The following is a 25,275-nucleotide window of genomic DNA, read 5'->3' on the forward strand; positions in this document are numbered from 1 at the left end:
TAGAAAACGAAGAGGAAAGTGTGGAGGAAAAACGTGAAAGAAGGCGGAAAAGTGGAAAGAGAAGGAAAGAATGAGAAAAGAAACGAGAGATGGGTAGAGGGGAAAGTGTGAAGCGGGAGCGGGATAGAAGGATGAAAAGGATCGAGTAGTAGCAGGGGAAAGGGAGGGAAGGTATGCCGCGGAGAGGGATAGGGCAGAAACTAACGACCCCTCCACAGTTGCGCGAAATAAAACACTGTGCCACAGTGTACCTCCCCGGAGCTACGGCCATACGCGACGCCGCGCTTAGGCGCGGCCACGCCCGCGCGCCCGTCCGATTGGCCGAGCCCGCTGTTCCGCCAAGATGTTAAGAGTTTATATCTGACCGGGGGAGAAAGGGGGACATACCCGACCGTGTACCCACCTACCAACTCACCCTCGATAAACTGTGCGTATATACGGGAGAGAAAGAGAGGGGGAGGGGAGAGAAGAGGGTCGCGCGCGTATCAGACCGTGTGTATTTTGTATATCCGTGCCCGGCGGTAGAGGCAAAACGGACGAACACATTACTCTTTTATTTCAAAACCCGTTTCGAACCCGCGGCCAACAATGCGTAGCGATGCTCAGTCGTTTCTCTTTACGCTCCGCCTTTTGTTTCGCGTCGGGACTGTTTTTAACCATGCACGCCTTCCTCGCCCCCTTCGGTGAAGAACATGTCCCTTCCTTCTTTATTTCGTTCGTTCTTTCTTTCCTCCTTCTTTTTATTTTCTCCTTTCAGCATCTCTCGCTCCTGCTCTCCGTCGCGGTTGCTCTCGCGATCTCCTCCGTCTCGCTTCTGTTTTTCTTTCTTTCTTTCGTTTCTTTTTCTTTCTTTTTTTTTTCACGTCCATCCATCCAGGGTTTCTGCCTCTCGGTGCCCCGTAAACCACACGGGCGCACAACGTCATATTATAGCGGACGAGCCTTTCTTGAATCATATTCTACAATGAGGTTTCAATAGGGGGAAGCCCTATTGTCGTTCACCAATGGCGACCGATTTTATAGTGATCTAATGTACAGATGTTATTTACCCGGCAATGAGAAAGGAATAAAAGCGTTCCATGTAGTAAGCGTTCTGCGATCTCGATCCTTGTATATCTCACCCTCCCCTTCCTCATCTCTCTCTCTCTCTCTCTCTCTCTCTCTCTCTCTCTCTTTCTCTCTACGATTGCTTACCTACCACTGCCTGTCTACATGGGCCCCATAATGCTGTACCCTACCCACGTACAATGGCACTATTACCTTTGACTTAGCCATGCGGACGAAAGTAACTTGTATATCGGGACAACGCCGCGGCCACGACATTTGCATTTAAATGCATAGACTCGGCTGCGATATTACCCTGATACCGGAGAACATTGCCATTAGATATTGTTCGCGATTAAATTAGCCCCGTCTGTTGGACTGTTTCGTCTCCCATGACATTTCTCACCAATGAAATGTGCACATGGTGCTCCATATGAATGTAGCTATTTTGCATTGAAACTGAATCCATCTTTCCGAATAGATCATTTTTTTAGTCCTAAGTAAGTATTCTAAGTAAAAGACACCTAAAAAATACTCTGATCAATAAAAATAAAACATATACAGAAAAAGTTCCATTTTATGGCGACTTTTACATGAAATACTCGGTGTAATAACGACGATATTATTTTATCAAAATATGTTGCTAAGAATGGTAGTAAAACAAGAATTAAATAACCGTGGAACGAGACTGAACACGAATAGAATAAATATAATGTGAAAGGAGGTCAAGCGGAGCTTGTGATCTCGTTACGCATTTCAGCGCGATTTGATAATGACAAAGCGAAATTAAAATAATATCGCGTCGTTTGTAAAAATCAAAAGCAATAGTTTCTGAAATTGCAGCACGCGATACGATTAATGTTAATCAAACAACTATTACAATACAGTACTTTCAATTTCCATATTTCTCTAATTTAAAACAGCTTAGCCATTGTAGAATGAAAACTTTCAGCTACGGTTTTCACTGAACCGCATGTTTCGACGCGTTCGTCCATTATTTATAAAACGCAATGACGATCCGAGCAACATCGAAAATATGCGTGGAAACGGGTATTCATCGATACCGGTGTACATCGACACGGACCATTTTTTACTCTGGCATATCGGCCACTCAAAAGCGAACGTGCGCGCCGATGGATAAATCAATAAACCGATAGCTATGGCAATACACGCCTGCTTTTAAAGTATCAGGCGACACCACCACAGCCTTATTTACGCAATTGCTGGAATTACACTGCGAGCAAAATTTCGCGTCTGCCTTCCTCTATTTAAATGATCAAAACGGTCTTGTATACCGGAAATCCTTTTCGTAAAATTGCGAACTGTAAAGATTAATTTCCCGGGCAAACAATTGCAACAGTTTCTCAGAGATCTGACCAAAATCCAAAACATCGTCTCTGAAAGATCCAAGACCGGCTCCTCAAGTGTTTGTACACGCAACCGAAGATACAATATAACCGATCCCTAGATCAAGATCGAAAGAAGCAATTCTTTAAGAAGACTCTCCCACGATTCTTACCACCTGACCTCCGCGTTTCGAGAAGTATCCGATCTATCGTTGAAAGTAGCAGGTACAATGTGTAACAATCGTGTATACACAGAACCTTCCCTCCGGCTGTTTGCATTGGGGTAGCAGAGATCGAGATCAAGATCGCGTCTATATCGAATTACAATGTTTGCCAACATAACGCGGGATCGGCAACACCACGGAAACAGCTGATCAAATCAGCGCTGATCGGATAAGGGAGATTAGGGTCGTAGGACGCTGCACGCCATAGAGCGAGAGAGCGCAGGTACAAAACGGCTGCACGATCGTCCGCGATATCTGCGTGGGTGAATACTGTGTGACCTCTTTGTCGGTCAACTGGCAAGCACGGGGACAAGAGAGCTGCCACCGGGAATTCTGTTGTTCGAATTGCGCATGGTCTCTTCGGTTACATCACTACTGTTTTCGCTTTTATTTATGACGCCATAGTTCAGTTCTCACGTTTACTCTGAGAGTGCTGCGAACAAACTTTTCCTTCACGCGCTAGCACCGTTCCATTTTGTTTTCGAAGTTGACCTCACATCAGTTCCAAACGAAACATAAGAGGGACTGGTAAGAAAAATTTTAATATCAAGAAATTTAACGTCAGACCTTTGAACATAGGTACATGGTTCAGTGCCATTTTGTATGAAAAACTGTATAATTCGTATAAAAAACCTTTTCAGATGGACGAGAGATCTGGTGCACAATTGGTCACAGGGCGGGTCTGTATTAGGAAGAATGGTAGCAAATTTGTATACACCGGGGTGTTACTACGATTTGGTAACCAGTTTGAAGCAGTGGCAGGGGACAAGTAACCATGAGGACCGGGTGATCAAAGTAATCGGACCGGTACTTTAAATTGAGGGGCACACAAAGAGTTACTGCTATAATCCCCGTTAAATATTCCTCTTAATCCCTTCATCAAAGTTATTTCAGACTTGCCACATTATCACGGCCATTTAAATGACAAAGCATTCGGTACATGGGGTCGACACGACTGGATCTGGAACGAACGAGGGTCTTATTGGTCGGGATGTTGGTCACACCCTTCGTCACGCACGCGACTCGCTCTCGCATATGAAAACAGAGTGTTACCGATGTACCTAATTCTGATATTTGATATTTCGTCTACTTTAAATAAGCCGAGGCAACAATTTGCTCCGAGGAGAGCCAGAAAATCATTTGAGAAATCGAGAAGGATAATTGAAAGTAGCTATCTTCAAATTCTGGAAAGTGAACAGTAATGCATGAAACCACGTCGCATCTAATGATCTGACCTTTTCTAATCAATTTTGAAATATTCCCCAGAGTCAATACGGCGTACTGATGTCAGGTCCGAGGATTTAAAATCCTGATGTTGGAGAAGAACCCTAGCAGGATACATTAGACCCGACAAATCTGGGAAGATAGTAGCGCGTCAAAGGCACGTGTGATCATCCATACGCACGGATCAGTTTTCGCACCCAAGCGATGGCCACCGTACAAAAATGCTCGGACCCCGGATGCACGCACCCAGGTCTCCCCGGCCAGAGAAACGGCACGAAGAGAAGTGTACGCATATGGGTTATGTATGGATCTCGGCGTGTTCTGTGTTTGAAGGGTTGCAGATAATATATAACCCGTTTCGCCGCGGCGAGAGGGAGCGAGAGAGCTTTTTAGCTTTGACCGTTTCATCTGGCGTCGGTCGAGTCCAGCCTGTGCTATTTCGCCCCCGTAATATCGGCGCACCTATATCTCTACGTCCGTCACGTTTTTTTTTCGCTCCCCATTCGCAGCCCTGCAGCTCCCGATATGCCCTCTGCGGTTTGGAGGCTTTAAAAAATGAGCCGGGACATTATTTTTACGGGGTCCTCTCCACCCTCGGATCGGCCCTTCGCCCTCTGCCCTTCCGTACCCTGTCGGCAAACCGTGGCCTCGAGTGACCAGGTCCAGTTCAGCTGGTCGCCGTTTCCGCCGGCGCAGCTTGCAATGTGCCGCATCAGCGAATGTGCAAAAATCCGAGAGGGAGAGAAAACGGGGGTTTGCGGCACGGAGGAAAATCGGCGACCGTTTCGCGGAATGGGGACGAACGAGGCGGGCGAGACGGGGGATGAGGAAAGGGAACCGGGAACGGAAGAGAGAAAAAGTTGCGTCGAGGTGTGAACGTGAGAGAAAGCCCACCCCCCCCCCTCCCTCCCTCCTGGGACGACGAAAGCGGAACGGGGACGGAGGAAAAAGATTATATATCTCGTCTCCCACGTCCGTTCGTTCGTAGCACGGTCGTTCCCGGTGGTGTGGATGTGGCCCCGTGGATATATCGGGAGCCTGGGAAGCCATTTTCAATTCAATCTGTTAAAAGCACGTCAAAAAGTCATACGGTATTTCACCGGCGCGGTAGATCGCGGCGAGGCCGCAGACTTCGTGCGGCGATGACGGTGCCGCGGTGAATGGCATCCTCGGCTATGCAGCCGACGAAATATGCGCCCCTGCACCGAGTCGATTCACGTCGGAAACGACTGACGGTTGAGCCTTCGCCGTGTTGGCAACTTCGGCTGTACAACCCTTCCCTTCTATCAGATAGCAAATAGCAAGATTTGTCTCAATATCAAATCGTGTCGACGCCAGGGAAAGATTTAAGATAAAGAACACATAATTCGACTATCTTGCGGTTAGCCCGTTAATTTGACCACGAAATAATCAATTATGTAATCTAGAAAGAAGCTACTCATATTTATTGTAGACCGATCAAAAGAATCCGTCTCTCTTTTGTGACCGCAAGTGCCGAATGGGATTTCGATGAATCATTTACATGATTAGATAACTGAATATTTGTAGTTGGTGCAATTTGGTTGCAATCGGGGAAATTCCATCTCGAAGGGAAGAGGAATGGAGGCTCCTCGCTCTGTACGCCGCCGTGCATGAACAGTTATATTTGAAGAGGGTGAAATAGGCGTGGTTAGCAACCCTAGGTGAGACAGTATCGACCAATGAGAAGGCATTGCCCGATCTGGCAACAGTTGCAAACGCAAGCGCCGTCAGGGTTGCCTGTGCGGGTTGCGGATAGGTTGATTTGCAAGGGTGTTTAATATATGGGCGCAGACTCGAGCACTGGATACAGTGTTCAAACGGTAACGCCTGCTCCGAGCTCGCATTCAGATTGGTTACCAAATTAACCCATTCACTGACAGACTTTCTTGCTGCAGTCTCCCCAATCGTTTCGTCGTTTAAACGCCTTTCATTGGGCGCCTCGAATGTTAACTTTTAATTGCCAAAAGCGTGAGCACGCGTTTACACGCATTTATCAACAAATGCGAATGACCTACCCGCGAGGTGGAGTCGTATACACATGTATATGGAAAAATTTTTTATAGCAAAATTAAAGTGTTAAAATATCTTGAAGCTCTTTGGACAATTTAATTTTTTCTCTGCACTGTAAAAGCATTTAAATACACTTATTTATTTTATTCTACTCTTTATTTTAATTATTTTCAATGTCAATAACGCGTAAACAATCGATTTACGAAAATCGGAAAAAGGAGGAGAAAATGCTGTGGCGTAAATAAATCATTTTTGTAAAACAGTGTAAGTTTATGTAGAAAACAAAGCTGCGCATTTGTATTGTCTCAATATATTGATTTAGATACGAAACCTGCGTTACGGGTACCTAAAATTAGGGTACTTTCATTTTTTTCACAATCAGTACTATAAATTCGATGTTGTCCATTTGAATTCTACCGGCATAGATTCTTTACTATATTGCTTCAAAACGAATAACATAGTTTCTACAAGTTCCGAGGGATTGGTGTAAAAATATTTCTGATCTTTCTTAGCGATGTTTTTTTTATTGTACGCTTCCTTGATCAAACTGCCATCCGCGGTGAAGAACAAAATTCTGGGAACATATCTTCCATCAGGTTGATATCTTCCCGTATTTATAAAATCGTCTTTTCTCGCATCCATTTTTATCATTACAAATCTGTAAAAATGACATAAGACTTTTTATTTGAATCGTTATAAGTATATTTACAATTCTTTTTCTTTTTTATAATTTTCATTTTTTTTATGTTACTTTTTATAATAATTTTTCATATAACCTACACATTCCTACCGCTACACGCTTATTAGAATATAAAATATATTAAAATACATAGTACATATATGTAAATAAATACAATGAACGCCAAGAGGCACTATAGTGACATCTACCAACAAAAATTGTAATATCCGTGCAGTACTTCATTACCCATAAAACGTACCGCTCGCTGAGGTCCATCAGGCGTACAGATTTAGAAACTTTCTCTTTCAATATTTCACATGCCGGACATCCGATTTTGTAAATAAATAAAAATATTGGTTTCTCGGTTCGCTTGGCCTCCACGAAGCCGTTGTCAAAAGATTTCCATTTAAACAGATGCTCCAGAATACAATTCGGGTTCTCTATTACTTGACTTGCTAATTTCACGATATTGAAAGCACTGAGATATTTGGAGCATTGAATAAAATTGATCATTTCTCCGATTATTGAAAATTATTACACAGTTTGAGCAATCAAATCAACTACAATCGTTTTCAATCACTACTTTTCCTCCGCATAATTTCCTTCGAGTAAATATTGTACTTGTGGTATTCATTTCAAATTTTCCATCGCGTGAAATTTTGTAAACAATTTCGTGCAAACTGATATAACCAGATATAACCATCAAATGTCATAAATCATTCAGATTTAATCTGTGCATACGTTCAGGATATTAAATATTAATTGACTGTAAACATGCGACACTGTTTTATCGACATTACAAAATGATGGTAAATCGATATTGACACATGACTAACGAGGTACATAATTCACCCCACTAGCGACACTAGTCTGCTTCAAATTTAGCGCCATTTGTATGACAAAATTACATTCTCGCATTTCTGCAACCAATTTAAGGTTATATTTTCCACAGTTTCAACAAAACATGAATACTTGGTCGATTGTTTCGTATTCCTAACTATACTCCTAAAACTATTTTCAAATGAGATTGGTTGAATCGTTCCTATAAACATGTGACAATGGTGAAGAACAAACTTATATTAAAGGATAGGTTAAGATATTTTCCTTTAATATTACATTCTTTTTGAATAACGTGGAAATAGAACGGACCATCAAGAAAAATGAGCAAGCTATGGAATTATCTAATATTTCAAGGATGGATATCGTACTTAATGGCAGCCGGCTTACTCGTTTTCACAAGCGGCTTCCTACTTAATCGCGTTTCCAGACCGGAACGTGCTGAATGTAAATATTGTACGGATCCTGGCGGCTGTCACATCGAAAACCTTCTTCAAAATCCAGAAGATGCAGCAGCTACCTGCCTGGAAAGAAAAGCACGTGTTGTGCTGTTAGTCGTTGACGCATTAAAGTATGATTTTGTACATTGGTACGATGACAATAGCTCTGCCCCAACGTACTATCGTAATAAGCTGCCAATAATACACAAATTGTTAGAATCCGAACCTACGAAATCTCGTTTATATAAATTCATGGCAGACCCACCGACAACAACCATGCAAAGATTAAACGGTATCACTACTGGATCTTTACCTACGTTCATCGATATTGGATCAAATTTTGCTTCTGAGCGTATTGATGAAGATAACATTGTCGATCAGAATGCTGACAGAGGTATTATATTCATGGGAGACGATACTTGGACAAATTTATTTCCTGGAAAATTCAAACGTCAATTTCCATCGCCGTCCTTTAATGTTTGGGACCTGGACAGCGTGGATAAAGATGTTAGGTACCGTATATTCTTTGAAATAAAGAAGAAAGATTGGTCCCTACTTATAGCACACGTTCTTGGTATTGATCATTGTGGACATAAGCATGGTGCTAATCATCCTGAGATGGCCAGAAAGTTGAATGATACTAATACTCTAATTAAAGAAATCGTTGAATCTTTGGACGAAGATACAATACTTTTTGTCATTGGTGACCACGGAATGACAGAGACTGGGGACCATGGCGGTGAGAGTTTGAATGAAGTCGAAGCTGCCATGTTTGTTTATTCTTTGGTCCCTCTACAAGACTATAATTCAGTTCACAGTACTGTGAATCAAATTGATCTTGTCCCTACATTGGCATCGATTCTTGGGACACCTATACCTTTTTCTAACTTAGGATCCACAGTACTTGACTCGTTACCAAGTTTAACAAGAAAAGGACAAAACGATATGTGGTATTCCTTACATTCAATATGGAGAAATATTGCACAAACCAAAAAATACATAGATGTATATTCTACAGACAGTTACCTGTTTTCAATAGAACAATTTCAAAATTTAGAAACCATGTATAATCATCTATCAGAACAGGCGAAACATGTAAATACCATGGAGGAATTTGAATTATTTATTCAAAATAGCAAAAGTTACTTTAAGTTACTGAAAGATACTTGTTCTGAAGTTTGGGTTCAATTTGATTCTGGTCTAATGTCAAAAGGCCTACTTCTAATGTTTTGTACCCTATTCTTCTTTTACCTGTTTATCACAGGTATTCCAGAAAGTCGAATGTCTAAGATATTTGAGTCTTCGTATTTACAATATTCTATCCTAGTAAATTTAATTACTGCTCTGGTAATTTTCTTCTTGTATTTCTTCAACATTCTAAGCGAATTTAAAAACACTACATTTTGTGTTACTGGTCTAGTATCCATAGCACTATTAGTCGTATTAATTGCCAAGAATTGGGATGTGATTTCAATGAGTTGGTACAATTATTACAAAATTAAAAAATTTATTTATATTACCAGAGTAATCCTTGTTTTAACAGTATGCTGTCTTTTTTCTAATAGTTATATTGTAGAGGAGGATAATGTGCTGTCCTTTTTACTTATTACACTTCTCTGTCTACTTACATTTAATTTAAAGAAGGAAAGTTCCAATGAATGTCCTGAAAGGAAACCAAAGCCATTCGTAAAATTACAAACAAAGTCAAATTTAAAGTTAGTAATAATAGTCATCGGTTTAATAGCATGCATTTCTATAAGACTATCCCATTATTTCTGGCGTTGTCGGGAGGAGCAGCAACAACGCGTGTGTTCACTTTTTATAACTGGTAAATCAAGCTCCATAACATCCAACAGTTTAGAACGTGTGTTACTTGCTGTTACTTTGATTGTACTTGCATTATACGTTACAATAGTAAGGCTGTGGTTACAGAATTGTGGCAATCTTACTGGTTTCTCTCCCAGTGTTTTAGTAGGTCAATATTGTCCTGTTGTAATTGGTGTTTGCATGGGTTGTTATTGGGTCCTTCAACGGTTACCAAAATTTGTCAAAGTAAAGTTTGTACTATCTTGGCAAGTAAGTACATTGCCTAACATAGTATACGCATTGAGTTTAGCTGCGATCTCTGTTCTTTACTATCGTCCTCTCAGTATATTTTTGTTACCAAAGAAGAAAGAATCGATCAATGTATACAGTGATGAGAATATAGTACCTCGATTGTTCGAGAAGATAAAGGAGTCGATATACCGTAAGAGGATAGATGCAGATGAAACGCCAGTTGTTTATGGCTTAGGCACTGCCTACAGTGCTGCATTTATTTCACTGAGCGTATTTCTTATGCTATTATATTCTTTATTGTTAGGAGATATACTATCGCCTAGTACATTTTTGATGTTCATATCCTGTGCCTCTGTTTTGGGCTTGTCTGCAATAGAAAGACACAAAAATGCAAATAGTATATGTAAGTATCAGGGTTACACAAACACTTTCAAAAATGATTAACATTGTTACTTATTTAACATTATTGTTTCAATAACAGCTGAACTTGTTGAAGTATCCACTTCTGCTCTAGTATGTTGGTTCTTGATAGCTGACTACTTCTTTTATGGAACTGGGCATCAGTCAGCTTTCCCTACTATTCATTGGGATGCTGCTTTTGTAGGAACAGGTGGACATTTCTATGGTAGCTTATTACCAGCAATCTTAATAGGTATGTAGTAGAGGTGTCCGAGAACCCTAAAATGCTGGGTCGGGACGGAAAGACTAGTATGTAGATACATTCGCGTTAGTGTTAGAATGACTTCAAGATCAATAAACGATATTAAACTTACAGGAATAAATACATTTGGATCACATATTATATTAGGTGCAACATTACCATTATTGGTGATTGTACCATTTACATTATATTTTGTGTTTCCGAAATTGATAAAATCAAAATTTTCGGAAGATGATTTAAAAAGAGGAGAACTGCTTCTTTTTGAACAAGACTCAGTATTCCATACAGCGATTTTTTCGGTCGCAGGAAAATATGCACTGCTTCATGGAATCCGAGTAAGAGAATTACAAAATAACAAATAGAAAGATAAGTTTTTAAAGCTAGTTTTAATTAATACGTTTTTGTAACTTGATATACATTATAGACGTTTGGCAGCATGCTTGCCGCAACGATTCATTGTCGGCATTTAATGGTTTGGAAGATCTTCGCACCAAAGCTAATATTCGAGGGATTAGGACTGTTAGTGACATTAATCAGTGTACTGGCGTCCTTTTACATGGTGTTCAGAATTGATCAACAAATGGAACATCTTATATCCAGAGTGACAAAAGGCAGATGATAGTGTGATCCAGTTTTGAATGTGTACAATACAATCGCTAGTAAAGTACCACATTTCGAGAAAAAAGTAACTTTAATGTTAGAACACACGCAGTGGCTCTTTCCTCTTGACTTTAGAAACAGGAGTTTTTATTTAATAGAAACACATTAGACGTTGAATGTCAACACTTACCGACACTGCCAAACTTTCCAAAATTTTATATGACTTTACATGAAAGACAATTAAGCATATATAATACTAACGATTAAGCTGAAATTTGTAGCACAGAAGAGCGGAACAATTCCCCTTTGTTTCTTCAAAGACCAAATCGTGTAATTAAGTCTGGTGCTTCCTAACACACTAACGCTACCCTGCGTGCAATGCATTGCTAATTGCAGAGAAACAAAGCAACGCACTTGATGCAGGATTGCGTCCATGTGCGCTGATGTCTGCTTGTCTGATGTACGTATTATTTGACCACTTTAAGTTCGTTACTGTTAAATGCATTTCAATAAATAATTTTATACATTTCTTTTTGACTGGTTTCACACGACACTGTATATAGCATGTATTATAAGTCTAATAGAAATTGAATAAAAAGACATTGTATATCTTCCAGGTCCATCTCTTTTTGTGCATTGTAAATTAGGAAGATTTGCAAGCAAGTACTACCTTTTACTAATACGTGCTTGTCTAGTTCATATGTTTTGCAAATCATACTTTATTGAACGAAATTATCAAGCGTACACGTTATGTATTGTATATGAATGTGGCCAATTTATAGATAAAAGTTGGTAATTACAAGTAATAGATGCATTCCTGCTGGAACGATAGCGTCTAGTGGTGATTATGATGCCTGCGTCCTTGATAGTTGTTCTTCAAATACTCCATCCAGCTGCTCCAATTGTTGAGGTCCTCGTAATCACTGGTGTCCTGCGACAAAAGAACATGTTCATGGTATTCAAATTTTGTAAACTACACGTACCTATTAGTTTTCGTAATTATTATTTTGATAACCTGGCACTTGCGTATTAGGCAGTACAGGCATTTGTATCTGGAAACAAATGATGCTATCATGTTGCATAAAATTATTTCCTTTGATTCTTCTATACCCATAGTACAATGAATTACAATTTATATCAAATTCTAAACCTTATATTGATTAGGTTTACAGAGCACTACAAGTGACTATTTTACATTACTTTATACAAAGAAATCTAGTATTAATCTAGTGGTTTAAATCATGAATGAACTATTATGACGATATTTCTAATTTATATATACTTGTATTCCAAAACTTACAAAAAGTTTAATTCCTCCGCCTTGGTGACCAGGCACAGATCCTCCTCCGGCTTGTACAGACTCTACAGAACCTGCTGGCATACTCTGATATCCTTGGTGCATCTGCATTTTAACTCCACGGGTTTCTTTGCGAACGGTACTACTATCTTCATTAACTACAGGCTTTGCATCACTACTAACTTCTCTTTTCTCTTCAGGATAAGTCACCCAAAATGATCCTGGAGTCTTTTGCAATGTTCGTGCCATGTTTGCGCCAAATTTATCAGATGTTACCGCATAAGCATTGGGCATATCATAGTCAAGTGGGCTCAATTTACTTTTAAGAGCATCTAGAAGACCCAAATTCATAGGCATACCAGGCATAGCATTATTAACTAACATTGGATTAGAGACACCGCTAGAAGCCATTTTTGCGTTTACCGCATTTTGAACAGATAAAGTAATATTTTTTTGTAATTCTGACAACATGTCAAAAACTTGACTCAGCGTTGCCATTTTTTGTTGAAAAGGAAGTGTACCATCGACAGGCGGCTTCATTCCTGGCCACATACCTGGCGTAAATGGTTTGAAAGGTTTCTTTGCTGCGGTCGTTGACGTGGATTTTTCATATGCTACTAAATCGTTCATCGTTGATACCATGTTACTCTTCAAATCACCCATCTCGGATACTATGCTATCGACAATAGAGTCTTTAGCTGCGTTAATGGATGATAGATCATCGATAGATCTCGCAACTTTTGCTTGTACGTCTTCTTCATCACTGACAGATCTCATGAATTCACTTTTCATACTTGTACTATCACTGTCGCTTGCCGCTGTGGTCTTGTTAAGTTTCAAGCTATCAAATAATTTGCTCAAGAAATCTTCTACCTTGCTACTGTATTCGGTTGGGCTAGGTACTACTGATGATGGATACCAGAAAGAAGGTGGTACAATGGTACTTTTCGCTGTGGTTGCTTCTGTTGCAAAGGCTGGTGCCGGAGTACTAGTAGCAAGATTCTTAAACAAAGTGTCTAAGAAAGTAGATTTCTTTGCCATGAACATAGATGGATCCATCATCGGTGCGAATGGACTGAAAGGTCCGAACATCCCAGGCAAATATTCTTTTGGTGCTGCAGCGCTTCCTGCTGCTTTCTGAAGCAACAAACTGATGTCGTCTTCCGATTCTTCAGAAATTGGAGAAAGAGTAGGATACGGAGGCGGAGGTCCTAAGTCTTTTGTGCTTGGCTTGCCTGCATCCATAATCGACCGAAGTTTCGTTAGAGGAGACTCATCGATACTTCTTCTTTTGCGGGAAAAGTCACCTTTCATACTATAATCAGGTATAGTATTCAATTCGGAATACTGGGCCATAGGACTCATTGGGCCGAACTTAGGACCCATTGGCCCAAACGGTTTAGGAGGCATGAATGGTCCGAAAATTCCACGTTTATATGGAACATTAGCATCCTCCATTTTGCTTTTATCAAGAGTGTTGAGTGATGCTTCATTACCAGCACTGTACAAAGTTGGTGCACTGTCTGCGTATGGCATAAATGGCTTGAAAGGTGCCATAGGATAGGCAGGTCCCATAGGGTAAGCTGGTCCTATACCTCCAAACAAATTGCTCAGCATGTCAGTCTTTTTAGAAACCATCATTTTAGGATCAACGAATTTTGGGAAAAACGGCGACTTCGGCATGTATGGCACTGTTATGGTGTCCATTGTTGATGGTGGTGGTGGTCCAAGAGCTCTCGAGTAAACTGAAAATATGTGATATGCCTTTAGACATTGATCTACTTATTATGTATCTGTACAAAACATTAAAAAAATGAGAAATGTTTGAAAATTTATGGTGTTTTATATTACCAGGTTTTGAAGCGTAGCTCGTCCATGGTGCTCCAGCAGGAGTTTTAACAGCTGCTGCAGCTGTTAAAACTAGTAAATAAGAAAATAACGGGATACTTTTCACTAGAAACATTGTGCACCAATTGCTGGACTCTGTTCTGCTCCTGCTTTTATAGCAGTGGCCAGACAGTAATACTTGCAAAGCTTCTAGGATTATTGGTATGGGACTAATACTCTCATTTAAATAATCCATCATATACAGAAGATGCACTTATGTTTTAATAATTAGACAGTATGCTTTCTCTGTACTGCTTAGAAAAGCAATTTCCTTCTTATTCATACTGTCGCGTGTTAATAGATATTACAAATTCTTAATTGAAATATTTAAATTTAGTTCTCTATTATAAAAGAACATTCTAATAATAGAAAAATGTAATAAGCGAAATGATAAAAGATAATTTAGCGTTCCTTTCACTTAAGATGTTTTTTATCGTTATGAAAATTTTAACTAACATATTTTTAATTATTTTATTACTGTAATCCGTTCTTCTCGTAAGAAGATATTCATGGCTCATATTTCTATTCGGAAAATGTTAATTTCGTTACTGTTTCATTATTAATGTATTTCATTATTATTTCGCATCTTAAATATAAAAGCAGGATAATTTCATAATCCAATTTATAATCCGATTTTAATCGACTTGCAAACGAACTTGCGAGAAATGCGTTATTCGCTTGTCGACAATGATACATTATAGCAGCTGTTTTCATTATTTAGCAATTACCAATTAATTGTATTGACGAATATATATCCGCATTTGTAGACGAAGCTGTCATATCTTAAAAAGAGGATCTACATGAAAATGAAAATAAAGAAGGCTGTTGATAGTGAGTAGCATTAAATTTTTAATATGCTGTCATATATAATTGTTCGTATTATATTACTATCATTACCTACCTGTATAAATAATATTTCATATTAACTTTGTTGATTATTTATTCGTTACGCAGTTTTTACTACATTAAGAACAATAATTAATGAAATTTCAAAAAAATAAGTACTCAAACAAACATTAATTTGAGGTGATTTTTTATTTTAGTTGCTATGGAAAATAAGGATACTACGACAAACGTTTCTATATATGAAAACTTGTCATTATCAAAGACCACTCAACAACGCAATTTAACAAATACAAATGTTATTAATCCTATAAATCAGTTACTAAATATGTACCATCCTGAGGATGGTATAGCTGCATATGAGCAAATATTAAGAACCCTTCTATTCCTGTCTGAAAATTTTGATAATAAAACACGGCAACAGATAATTTCTACAGTTCCACTGCCAAAAGGTGCATCAAATGAATTAATCAAGGATGTGATATATAAGACGACAGGATTGATTGAAATAGCTAATGACGTCAAAATGTTTCAAAAGTAAGATTTTTATTCTTGAATACTCCCTTATGAAGAAGTAATATGTAACAATACATTTCTTTTTAAAGAAGTAATACTGTTTCTAAAAACATGCTTAACATAGAAGATGCCACCGATAAGTCAAGAGTCCATTTAAATCAGAACATTTTAATGAGTCCCGCATCTCAGAATATTGAATTGGATGAAAATGTAAAAACTTCATTAAAATACCACTTATAGCTCCGCTCATTCTTCAGTTAAATTTGAATGTATTCATTATTCTTCCTATTTATCTAGATTGTACCTTCAGTACCTGAAGTATTTCGAGGTTTCCCTCCTAACGAAATCTCTATGATTCACAGTCATGTAAGGAATGTGAATTATATGTATGACACATTAGATTATAATATTCCTTGCATAGAGCCTTTTGTTGACATAAGACAAAATTTTCTATCGCATACCGGTCAACAAGAAGACCTGATGAAGCATCAACCAAATTTAAAACTTAAATGGATCCATACACCGCACCTATTATATAAGAAAGATGGTTACCAAATTACTACAACCAGTTATCATGAAGATTTTTACAGCTCGATGAGTGATAAATATTTTCAGTTACCTGTTGATAAAGCCAATGGTCATAATAAATGGAACGTAGCTAAAGTATCGCATACGCTACATCAGGTCTGTAAACACTATTTGCATCACTAATCTGTAACACTATCTGTAACACTAATTTAACTATTTTTAACTTTATATATTAAAAATTACATTATAGACACAAAACGATTTAAAAAAGAAATGTAATGCTAATACAATCTCAAATACACAACATAAAACAGAAATTTTAAACTTAGAATTACCAAATAGTAATTCGTCATTTTTAAACTCTGGAATTAATTGTTGCGAATTTTTACATAATGATGATCGAGATTTTAAGAACTACAATAACAGTATGAATGAAAACAGAATTTTAAATACGAACATATGCAAATCCTTTGAACCAAAATTTAAAACTAATCAACAAGCAATTCTGGAAGATATATACAAAATGGATGTTGTATGTTGGAATGAAGAAATAGACACAACAGTAAATAAAATGAAACAATACATTTATGATATCATTTCATAACTTATAATGATTTATATGTAATTATGAATACATTGTAGGTATCAACGGAGAACAGTTTTATTTTGGATGATTTCATTATTAATAAAAAGCTTGAAACGAGCTTAGATAGTTTTTTAAAACGCGCAGAACAGGAAGGTTTGATTGTTTAAAAAAATCAAATTAATTTTTATAATATATTCAAAGATTTCAATATCGCCTTAAATAGAACTTTTGCATACAATTTCTTTTACAGTCAAATGTTGGAAATTTGTAACTCAGAAGAACCCAGAAAATAAAAATCAGTTTGACTCTTTAATGAGCAATGCCAATAACTCTAGAAATATAAATTCGCCAGAAAGTATGAAAAAATTAATTGACAAAAAATACTCAAGATTGTCAAATACTTATCCAAAATCAATACAGTTACAAGTGCCCCAGAAAAATGTAAATATACCTTTCAACGATTCGCAATCAATGGAATATGATAAAAAGGACAACATAGAAAATTTACCATACAAGTACTATTGAAATTATCATACACATTTAATCTAATGAGTAATTAACAATATACGTAACAAAATTATTTGTGTGCAGATCTGCAGTAAACAAAACAGAACAAAATAATATGAATATTTTACAAAAAACTACACCTATTACAGAATTCGCTACATTTAAAAAACATTACTATAACACGTTGCTGAACATTCAGAAGGCTAAAGGTTTATTTGGACTTTTATTGTTTCTTTACATTTTGTGTAAGAATTTAATATTATGTATATATTGTTTTATAGTGGCAGTGGCAAATTCCTTGGCAATATCATCTGTGGAAAGTTCCACCAAATACGAACCATATTATTCAAGCTGTTCATATCAACAGCAGCAATTGTTGCAACAACATGGTCAATTAACTGTGAATCCACAATTTGCAGTGCATACTGTTGCACAATCAGGATTATCAAACATACATAGCACTCCATACACTTGGGTGAGATATAACGATTGGAGACATCCAACAATGAAACAATTAAGATTTCCTCAACAGGTGAGACATTGAATATTATTTAAATACATAAATAGGCTCAAGTATTTCCTTTACTTTAATCAGTTTACTTTTATCTTTTTTAGTCCCCATTTCAACATTCAAAGAATAAAGAGTAAGTTCTTAAATTATATCATTTATAATCTATTATTTCTCTTTTGTATATCTTTTATACTAGATGTTATAAGTATTTTGGTATCTTTTCATCCTTTCATCAAAAAGGAGTTCTGTACTGCATTACGCATAAAGAATGAGTGTTCAGTGCTTTATCCAAGGAAAAAGTGAGAAAATGGAACAAGGTTTACAATTTGCATAATTAGTATAGGCATAATTTGAAACTTGTGAGTGATCAAAATTAGAAATATAAATAATTAAAGGATTTTTACTAGCCTTTGTAAAACTTTAGAGATGTTAAAATGTGTTAAACTTATCTCTAAATGAAAATACTAATTGCATAATACTGGTTCAGATACTGATGTACACGAATTGGTACCCTAAAAACATTATTTACAAAGAGTACTCATAAAAGTTTACCAAACAGTATTGACATTCTAAATTATAAGTGAAGACTTTTAAATTAGAAGAGTACATATCTGGTAAAAGTTTTCATTTCCGTGTTTATCTTGCACCAGTCTCAACCGTTAATGGAAATGTTGATACGTTCACACGTATATACATATAATTTCTTCTATTATTTCTTTGGCACTGGTAAAAGATAACAATTATAAGTTCTAGATTAGTCGCTAATATTTTTAATAATTTCGTTTGTATTTCGGACGATTGCGTGACAATTTTTCTTTGCTAATTGTATATACGCAGGACATCCTTGATGACGCCAATTAAACCTTAATACTTATAATATATTAACTAACAAATGTACACGTATTCACTGGTTAACATGGAACAAAGTTGCTTCTAATAACTAACAGTTTTTGGTATATTCATTAGTTTAACATATAACATCGTACACATTCGTGGCTTTGTATAGATTATCGCATACAGAAGCCATTCATCATTTATTCATAAGTGTATAAAATGACGTTTAAAAGAATAAAGACAGTTATCAACTTAGATGTTATATGGATCATTAACCATTATTGTCCAGAACAATCGCTCTAAACCACGACAAATTACCAATGTACCAAAGAGTTACAGCCATGCAACCTTTGGTAATTTATCGGACCACATTCATTAACTTGCAATCTTCCTCATCTCAAAGAACATTTAATTTGTTATCCCTGTAATGGGCCTACAATAAAGATATTGTTATGTTTAATGTTTATTATTTGTTGTCAGTATTGGCAGCATCATCTGAAAACATAAAAATAAATTTATGTACGGATGTTGCTCTCAATACTTAATATAAATAAAAACAAAAAGTTAGGCCAATAGTTCCTCGCAGTGCATAGCTCATATTTCTTGTTTAGATTGTCATTATTCAGCATTATAGTGACTAATGAACAAGACAGACGTGCATAAGCAAAGCTTATTTAGTTTACTGGACTATACTGCTTTAAGAATCAGTTTTACTGTTTGAATACAGTAGTACTCACTTAATTGATCGTATTTTGAATCTTACAAGACGCATAAAAGCATACAAGTAGTAACAGTTTTCTTCTAGAATTTGTAATTCTGAAATAAAAGGTTTATGGTAATTTATATCTATAAACTACAACACAGGATAATGTTATTTGAAGTGAAATTAAATGTCAAAACATAATACAACAAATATTAATGTTTTAGTGTGTTAAAGAAATAATAATAATTACTGTCTTGTGCGTTAAATGAGAGCCACTATGTATTTACCAGCCTTATTGATATGAAGAATTCTGTATGTATCAATTAAAGTTCTATGATGGCTGGAATCAACATTAAATTATTATTAAACTTACGTACATTGTAGTGCAAATACCTCTTTATATTTTAAATATTTTTTAAAAGGACTAAAAAAGAATAATGTGCAATAAGTACTTCTAAATTAAAAGTGAAAATCATTTGTTGTCTTAATTAAATTAATTAGATGGAAGAATAATAAACAGTAGGAGAAGATTTTAGATAATTTGTAAGAATTTTAATCATTTGTTCTTTGATTAACATTTTCCAATCAACAGTGTTTATCAAAAGTAAAAGAAAAATACGTCTGTAAGTAAATTAACAATCTTGTTACAAAGGTGAAACATAATCCTTAAACAATTGTCTACATTTTATAATGTATTGAGGTTTTATGATGATCAAATATAATTTCGACATTTGTTAATATTTGTGCTATAATTTAAAGCGTTCTTGGTTGAAAATCATATAGAAACACGTTAACGAGTGTTGCAAATTTATATACGAAATATAATATTAACAATTCATTTATCATGAGGTATTGCAAATTGTAGCGAGGTAAATCCTCAAATACTAAGTCATTGAGAAGTAATAAAGTCATTTAATATACAGGACACTCAAGGAGCGTTATATATTTCTTCTGGCAGTGCCGTACATATTCTTTTCTTTTTTTTTATCATTTTGGTTAAATTTCGAAACTAAATATCTTATACCGTATAACTTCTCCGTTTGACATTTTTTACGAAATCTATTCGCACTTTCAAACATTTTGCCAGAATACCAGCATATACAATGTACAAGAAAAATTACAATTACTTCTTCGTTGTGTCCATGTGAACCAAATTACAACATTGTCAATATTAGGCACAACGAAGCTACTATAATATATTATTATTCTTCTTTTTATATGATCCTATATGAACACGCACTTTTTCCTTATACTAATTAATTCATTAATTAGAGAACTAATGCATTACACACGCCAAACATTGACATAGATGACTGATGTGTGTACACACTCTATTATCGTATCAAAAGAGAGAAATTATAATTCATTGTGACCCTAATCAAGAATAGTTAACTTTTTTATGTTTTGTATGATATAAATGGTCATGATACAATAAACTAAAAACAATAGAAGTCTCGATGTATTCCACTTTGACTCTTTATATTATATGTGTGCTAAAAAAGATTTTATGGACCAGTCGGTCAAAAACTGAATGTTCCAATAGTTTTTATGATGAATTGTACCTCTAACACGATATGTATGTACTAAAAATTACTTTGTTCGTCAATTTGGTGAATCAGTAAGGAGACACAGTTTTATAAGAGTTATTAGATTAGAAATGACTCAAAATCTGAAGTAAAAATGTAATGTAATGCCATTGCTGCTTATTTATATTCCCTATAAAATCATTCTGAAGTTATATACAATAGTTTAAAATAATATATGTACATTTTACAAACATAAAGGCGGATCTTTTTTTTAAATTATCTAATTTGATATTTACCTAAAACTCAATTACTAATATTTTCGTAAATGCGTTTATACTGTAATTCAAATTATAAGAATGAATACATATGATCATATCAGGTCCACCTTTATGCAATAATAGTAGCATCTTAATGATCATATAATTTTTTGTTATAAGAGATTAATCGGAATAACATAACTATGCTTACTAATTAATGATACCAAAATATGTTGGCAGTAAAAGTAATTAGTAAACAAACGTTTCAATGTATACATGGTAGTGGTCTTAAAACTTATATAGATATATTATTTTATATATAAATGGAATGAAATAACATCGTTTGTATGTGAACATGCTGAAGTTTGTTTTCTTTTTATGATGCAAAACGTCAACATCTAAACAATTAAAGGCAAAGAATCATCTTGGCAGCATATTGTTCATGGCAGCAATAACTTCGATGTGACTGTTTTGCTTTTTCGTCGAATATAATGAAGTAACTGATCAATGACTTAATTCCAAATTACATTTTTATGCACAGGGAGATAATATGATAAATGCCAAAGATGAAAAAACAGAGACTGTGCATTACTGTTAACGTTGGTGCGATTTTACATATAAAATTGTTAACATATTAAATTTAGCAGAATTCGTTTCAGTATTCCTTCTCTTCATGAAATAATAATGCATTTTCTCTGCACTTTTAATCTAAAGACAAAATCAAAATATTGTGTGAAATAGTAAAACTATTGTTTTGAAGGGAAGCTTCTGCATCGTATAACTGTTCCCAAAAGTCATCCGCCGTAATAAGTCCTATATTTTTGAAGGTACATTTATACATTGCCAAATTCGATTAGGCAAAGCCATAAGGATCGATAGTTTTGCTAGAGCAAGGTTGAACGTCATCAGGTGGTGGTTGCCATTGTTCGGACCACATGGCTGTGCGAGCCATAGCCATTTCCACTTTCTCAATGCTGGTACTGGACATACATTCCATCTCCCAGTGAAAACCATTTTGAGTCACTTGCATTGAACTAGAGTCAGTTATACCACAATAGTCCTGTGCGTTACTGTTCACTGGTACTTGCGAACTTTTGTTTCTAACTTGCATAGAACCACTGCCTCTGTGCTCAGCGCTAGGCCAAGGTCGAGATTGTTCTACCGATTGTAAAGCTAACTGTCGCGGCACCCGTCTAGTTTTATTATCCTCTACAACATGACCACTATCAGTTTTTGTATTTATTAAATTTGCATCGCCCGCTGAGCCAGCTTCACCGTCTTTTTTTCGCCTTCTTCTTCTCCTTTCGGTGTCAATGTCATCTCTTTGAATCTCTTCGGTATTATCTTCGGAAGGTAAGAAATGTTGCCTTGCAGAAGCCCAATGATCTTTCCTACTAGCACCTTGCTTGTACTTTGAATGATTATCGTTGCTGTGGTGACCATTATTTATATTTGTGTCACTGTCTGCAGTCTGTTTCCTCGATTGTTGAGTTTTCCATGAATCGGGTCTCCTAGGACTACGTTCTTTAAGAGTAACCTATGGAGATTATATTGATTTATTTGTAACTGTGCTGTATAAAGTAATGCAAAAAAGTAGAACTACTTACTCCAGAAGAAGAAGAATTATCAACAGGTTTATAAAGTTGTGTCGGGGTATGATTACGGCTATCTGGACCCCTACAGTTAGATTCGCTGCGACTGTGTATCCATGAAAGTAAGAATGCTAAGATTGCACAAGACAGTCCAAGTGCTGCTGCAGCTGATAACTGAGAACGAGTGCGTCGTGGTACCCAGCCTCCACTGTGATATTCCCATATAGAGCATGCTAGTAATGCGCTACTCGAGGCATAAGATAAGCCTATACCAGTGAATATCCAAGCATTCTATAAGAGGTGGATTCTATCAGATATATCAATCAAGATTGAAAGGTACTAGTAGTACATATTAAGAAATGACAGGTTTGATTATATAATGTTAGCATTAACAGAAGAAAAAGAAGATAGAGAACAAAGTATTGCATACTTACCAACTTAGCCCAGTTGAGAGGAAAAACATAGATAACATGTGAAATATCAAGGAAGAGGAGCAATGCAGTGACCAGAAAACAGAAAACAGCTACAAAGATCATGAAACGCAGCCGTCCAACTAAAGGCAGCATAAACAAACTGACCTTGGCAGTGCCAGAACTGCACAGTGTCACCAGACATGCTGCAGATGATATCTGTTCAAATGTTATCAAAAAAATTAATGATGTATTAGAGATCGATAGACAGGAAAATAATAATAAAGAAACTACATACAAGCAGTAAGAGTCTAACAACACCGATAGCTGTTTTAAGATGTCCCTGTATGTCACAATAAAGAACCAAGTGACTCGCTCTCGGCCAAGCCAAAGCATTAGAGGAAGAGCCATGGTAATCACCATAACCATAACCATGATAATTAGCGTGTGAATCCCATGAATGAACCCCTGGTGAATCCAGTTCCAAAGGTTGGGAGCTAATTTGCCCCCCTGACCGACTGCCTGCTATTGATACAATATCGAAAAATGTACATATTCATACTCTTTTCAAATATGTCCTATTCATTCGAAATTACATTTTCTTAAAATTACATTATGCCTCTCAGATATCGAAAGTAGAACATGATTTTGTATTAAGTACTCCAAAAAATTCATTGTCGTCATACCAATTTCGAAGTCCTGAATATCTTCAGGTCTAGAGTATGCAGAAGCTGGTAGTTCCAGGTCACGAATCTCTTCTAAGAGAAGAACTTCTATCTCGTCGGCTGCATATAAGTCCGAGACCGAGTGAAGATGATGCCGAGTCTCGCTCATTACTCAAGTACACTCGATTGCTTACTCCTTCCTGCCTGCCGACGATCTTCTCTAATTGCTCCACTATTAACCACCATTCGTTACACATTGAGTCTAAGAATTGCTCCATTTGTTTATTTGCCATTGTGTGCACATGCTGTGTGCCATCTCTGTTCTTGCAGGCAATACCACCCCTCTCCCTTTACACCGCACCTAGAGAGATCCCATTCGACATTGTCCAAGAAGACGCAGACAGCTCATTATAAACAGATATAGGATAACAGTGCAAACAAATAATGAAAGGGAATAAATGTGTAAATTAAAAGAACAAATGCAGTTTTAAATGAAAATAATTTATTTTAAATCATAATATAATAATAATTAAAACAACGAACAAAATGAGATGAGAAAATAAAAAATAATATGATCACTTAAAATTATTCATAAATATATTGACAATACTCGGATAATAATATTATCTCCCGTTCTACGAAATGTAAAATGTATAAATTGACAGGTATTTAACGAGCTCTTAGACTTATTTTATAAACACATGAACAATTCGAAAATTAAAATGTGTAGGTAACTATATGCTAAACACAACTAGCATAGAATTATCGCAAATACAAATAGAAAATCAAATTTAATATTTATATACATATGTTTCTCGCGTGATGTATTATATTGTGTCAACTCTACAAAAATTGAGCACAAATCGAATGACAGAACATCAATTTTATAATAGATTACTAGTGCTTCTTGATCGTCGTTCAATATCAGTTCTATCAAAAGCGTGTAGGTGTAAGTAAAACTATATCCCACGATTAGTGATATTTTTCTAATAAACCGTTCGTTAATTCTAAATCCACATGTGGTTGCATGTGGCATCCCTCAGGATGTACCGAGCTGAGCGAAAACATTGCCGTCATGGATTTCAACGAGAAATCGGCCAGCACGTACCTCGAATATCTTCTCGTTGAACACGAAGCTTTGATTACATTTTTCCGAAATTTTTCATAATAATTTCGATGATCGTCTAAAGAATAGCCGCCATTACCTTTTTGCTGTTTTTACTCATGATCATGATCTACGTTCATCACAGCGACCTAAAAACAATAGATGGAACAACTATCTTCTTCAACGAAGCTTTTCAATTCTGTCATCAGAGGACTACACAAAACTGTCTGGGCACTCCATCTGGATGTAACTAGGTCAACTTTACATAGTTAATTTTACCACAGACGAGGTACAGGAGTAGACCAATCAGAGTGCTCACGCGAATATCCCCAGAGACTACCCACTAAAAACCCACGCCCTCCTA

The 25,275-nt window shown here is 36.4% G+C and overlaps 5 protein-coding genes and 1 long non-coding RNA gene across 9 annotated transcripts in view; 3 read left to right on the forward strand and 3 right to left on the reverse strand.

Annotated features, from left to right (window-relative positions):
- Nucleotides 1-5,116, forward strand: part of LOC143357403 (uncharacterized) — a 65,754-nt gene extending 60,638 nt beyond the window's left edge. The window contains exon 3 of the long non-coding RNA XR_013082808.1: nt 3,256-5,116. This is a non-coding gene — a long non-coding RNA (uncharacterized LOC143357403). The remainder of the gene's footprint in view (nt 1-3,255) is intronic.
- Nucleotides 5,117-5,923: 807 nt separating this feature from the next.
- On the reverse strand, nt 5,924-7,263 carry LOC143357398 (thioredoxin domain-containing protein 12). The gene is made up of 2 exons (XM_076793863.1): nt 6,808-7,263; nt 5,924-6,527 (listed from the first exon to the last, which is right to left on the reverse strand). Exons 1-2 carry the CDS (start codon nt 7,059-7,061, stop codon nt 6,254-6,256), a joined length of 528 nt encoding a protein of 175 aa, XP_076649978.1. The 5' UTR covers nt 7,062-7,263; the 3' UTR covers nt 5,924-6,253.
- Nucleotides 7,264-7,445: 182 nt separating this feature from the next.
- Pig-o (phosphatidylinositol glycan anchor biosynthesis class O) lies at nt 7,446-12,064 on the forward strand. 3 transcript variants are annotated; one of them, XR_013082807.1, is made up of 6 exons: nt 7,446-10,286; nt 10,365-10,535; nt 10,659-10,879; nt 10,969-11,604; nt 11,762-11,803; nt 11,927-12,064. XR_013082807.1 is itself a non-coding variant. In XM_076793859.1 (4 exons), exons 1-4 carry the CDS (start codon nt 7,709-7,711, stop codon nt 11,161-11,163), a joined length of 3,165 nt encoding a protein of 1,054 aa, XP_076649974.1. In that variant the 5' UTR covers nt 7,446-7,708; the 3' UTR covers nt 11,164-11,673. The 3 variants fall into 3 exon arrangements, 1 of the variants encoding a protein (XP_076649974.1); XR_013082806.1 differs by having other exon boundaries at nt 11,762-12,064; XM_076793859.1 differs by lacking the exons at nt 11,762-11,803; nt 11,927-12,064 and having other exon boundaries at nt 10,969-11,673.
- Nucleotides 11,980-14,611, reverse strand: LOC143357397 (uncharacterized). The gene is made up of 3 exons (XM_076793862.1): nt 14,293-14,611; nt 12,445-14,186; nt 11,980-12,075 (listed from the first exon to the last, which is right to left on the reverse strand). The coding sequence occupies exons 1-3, from the start codon at nt 14,525-14,527 to the stop codon at nt 11,980-11,982; spliced, it is 2,073 nt and encodes a 690-aa protein (XP_076649977.1). The 5' UTR covers nt 14,528-14,611.
- A 265-nt stretch (nt 14,612-14,876) lies between these two features.
- Nucleotides 14,877-21,715, forward strand: LOC143356995 (uncharacterized). Its single transcript, XM_076793110.1, has 10 exons — nt 14,877-15,159; nt 15,372-15,708; nt 15,777-15,897; nt 15,985-16,371; nt 16,466-16,777; nt 16,858-16,954; nt 17,052-17,316; nt 17,393-17,517; nt 17,590-17,840; nt 17,924-21,715. Exons 1-10 carry the CDS (start codon nt 15,129-15,131, stop codon nt 17,954-17,956), a joined length of 1,959 nt encoding a protein of 652 aa, XP_076649225.1. The 5' UTR covers nt 14,877-15,128; the 3' UTR covers nt 17,957-21,715.
- A 10-nt stretch (nt 21,716-21,725) lies between these two features.
- On the reverse strand, nt 21,726-25,136 carry LOC143357396 (uncharacterized). 2 transcript variants are annotated; one of them, XM_076793861.1, is made up of 6 exons: nt 24,915-25,136; nt 23,828-24,167; nt 23,440-23,663; nt 23,166-23,360; nt 22,747-23,022; nt 21,726-22,676 (listed from the first exon to the last, which is right to left on the reverse strand). In XM_076793861.1, the coding sequence occupies exons 2-6, from the start codon at nt 23,973-23,975 to the stop codon at nt 21,993-21,995; spliced, it is 1,527 nt and encodes a 508-aa protein (XP_076649976.1). In that variant the 5' UTR covers nt 23,976-24,167; nt 24,915-25,136; the 3' UTR covers nt 21,726-21,992. The 2 variants fall into 2 exon arrangements, with proteins under 2 accessions (XP_076649976.1, XP_076649975.1); XM_076793860.1 differs by having other exon boundaries at nt 23,440-23,666.
- Nucleotides 25,137-25,275: the final 139 nt, after the last annotated feature.

The sequence above is a fragment of the Halictus rubicundus genome, chromosome 9 (assembly GCF_050948215.1).
Source record: "Halictus rubicundus isolate RS-2024b chromosome 9, iyHalRubi1_principal, whole genome shotgun sequence".
Taxonomy (NCBI): Eukaryota; Metazoa; Arthropoda; class Insecta; order Hymenoptera; family Halictidae; genus Halictus; species Halictus rubicundus.

Bases quoted from the DNA above. Each gene is read 5' to 3' on its own strand.
- LOC143357398 (XM_076793863.1), bottom strand. From the start codon at position 7,061: ATGATCAATTTTATTCAATGCTCCAAATATCTCAGTGCTTTCAATATC. The intron at 6,528-6,807 runs GTACGTTTTATG...TCATTTTTACAG, and splicing joins CTGATGGACCTCAGCGAGCG to ATTTGTAATGATAAAAATGG.
- LOC143357397 (XM_076793862.1), bottom strand. From the start codon at position 14,527: ATGATGGATTATTTAAATGAGAGTATTAGTCCCATACCAATAATCCTA. The intron at 14,187-14,292 runs GTAATATAAAAC...ACATATTTTCAG, and splicing joins GAGCTACGCTTCAAAACCTG to TTTACTCGAGAGCTCTTGGA. The intron at 12,076-12,444 runs GTAAGTTTTGGA...CTTTTGTCGCAG, and splicing joins GCGGAGGAATTAAACTTTTT to GACACCAGTGATTACGAGGA.
- LOC143357396 (XM_076793860.1), bottom strand. From the start codon at position 23,975: ATGAGCGAGACTCGGCATCATCTTCACTCGGTCTCGGACTTATATGCA. The intron at 23,361-23,439 runs GTATGTAGTTTC...ACATTTGAACAG, and splicing joins TTGTTAGACTCTTACTGCTT to ATATCATCTGCAGCATGTCT. The intron at 22,677-22,746 runs GTAAGTAGTTCT...TAATCTCCATAG, and splicing joins ATAATTCTTCTTCTTCTGGA to GTTACTCTTAAAGAACGTAG.
- Pig-o (XM_076793859.1), top strand. From the start codon at position 7,709: ATGAGCAAGCTATGGAATTATCTAATATTTCAAGGATGGATATCGTAC. The intron at 10,287-10,364 runs GTAAGTATCAGG...TTTCAATAACAG, and splicing joins CAAAAATGCAAATAGTATAT to CTGAACTTGTTGAAGTATCC. The intron at 10,880-10,968 runs GTAAGAGAATTA...TATACATTATAG, and splicing joins CACTGCTTCATGGAATCCGA to ACGTTTGGCAGCATGCTTGC.
- LOC143356995 (XM_076793110.1), top strand. From the start codon at position 15,129: ATGAAAATGAAAATAAAGAAGGCTGTTGATA. The intron at 15,709-15,776 runs GTAAGATTTTTA...TTCTTTTTAAAG, and splicing joins GACGTCAAAATGTTTCAAAA to AAGTAATACTGTTTCTAAAA. The intron at 16,778-16,857 runs GTAAATAAAATG...AATACATTGTAG, and splicing joins ATGAAGAAATAGACACAACA to GTATCAACGGAGAACAGTTT.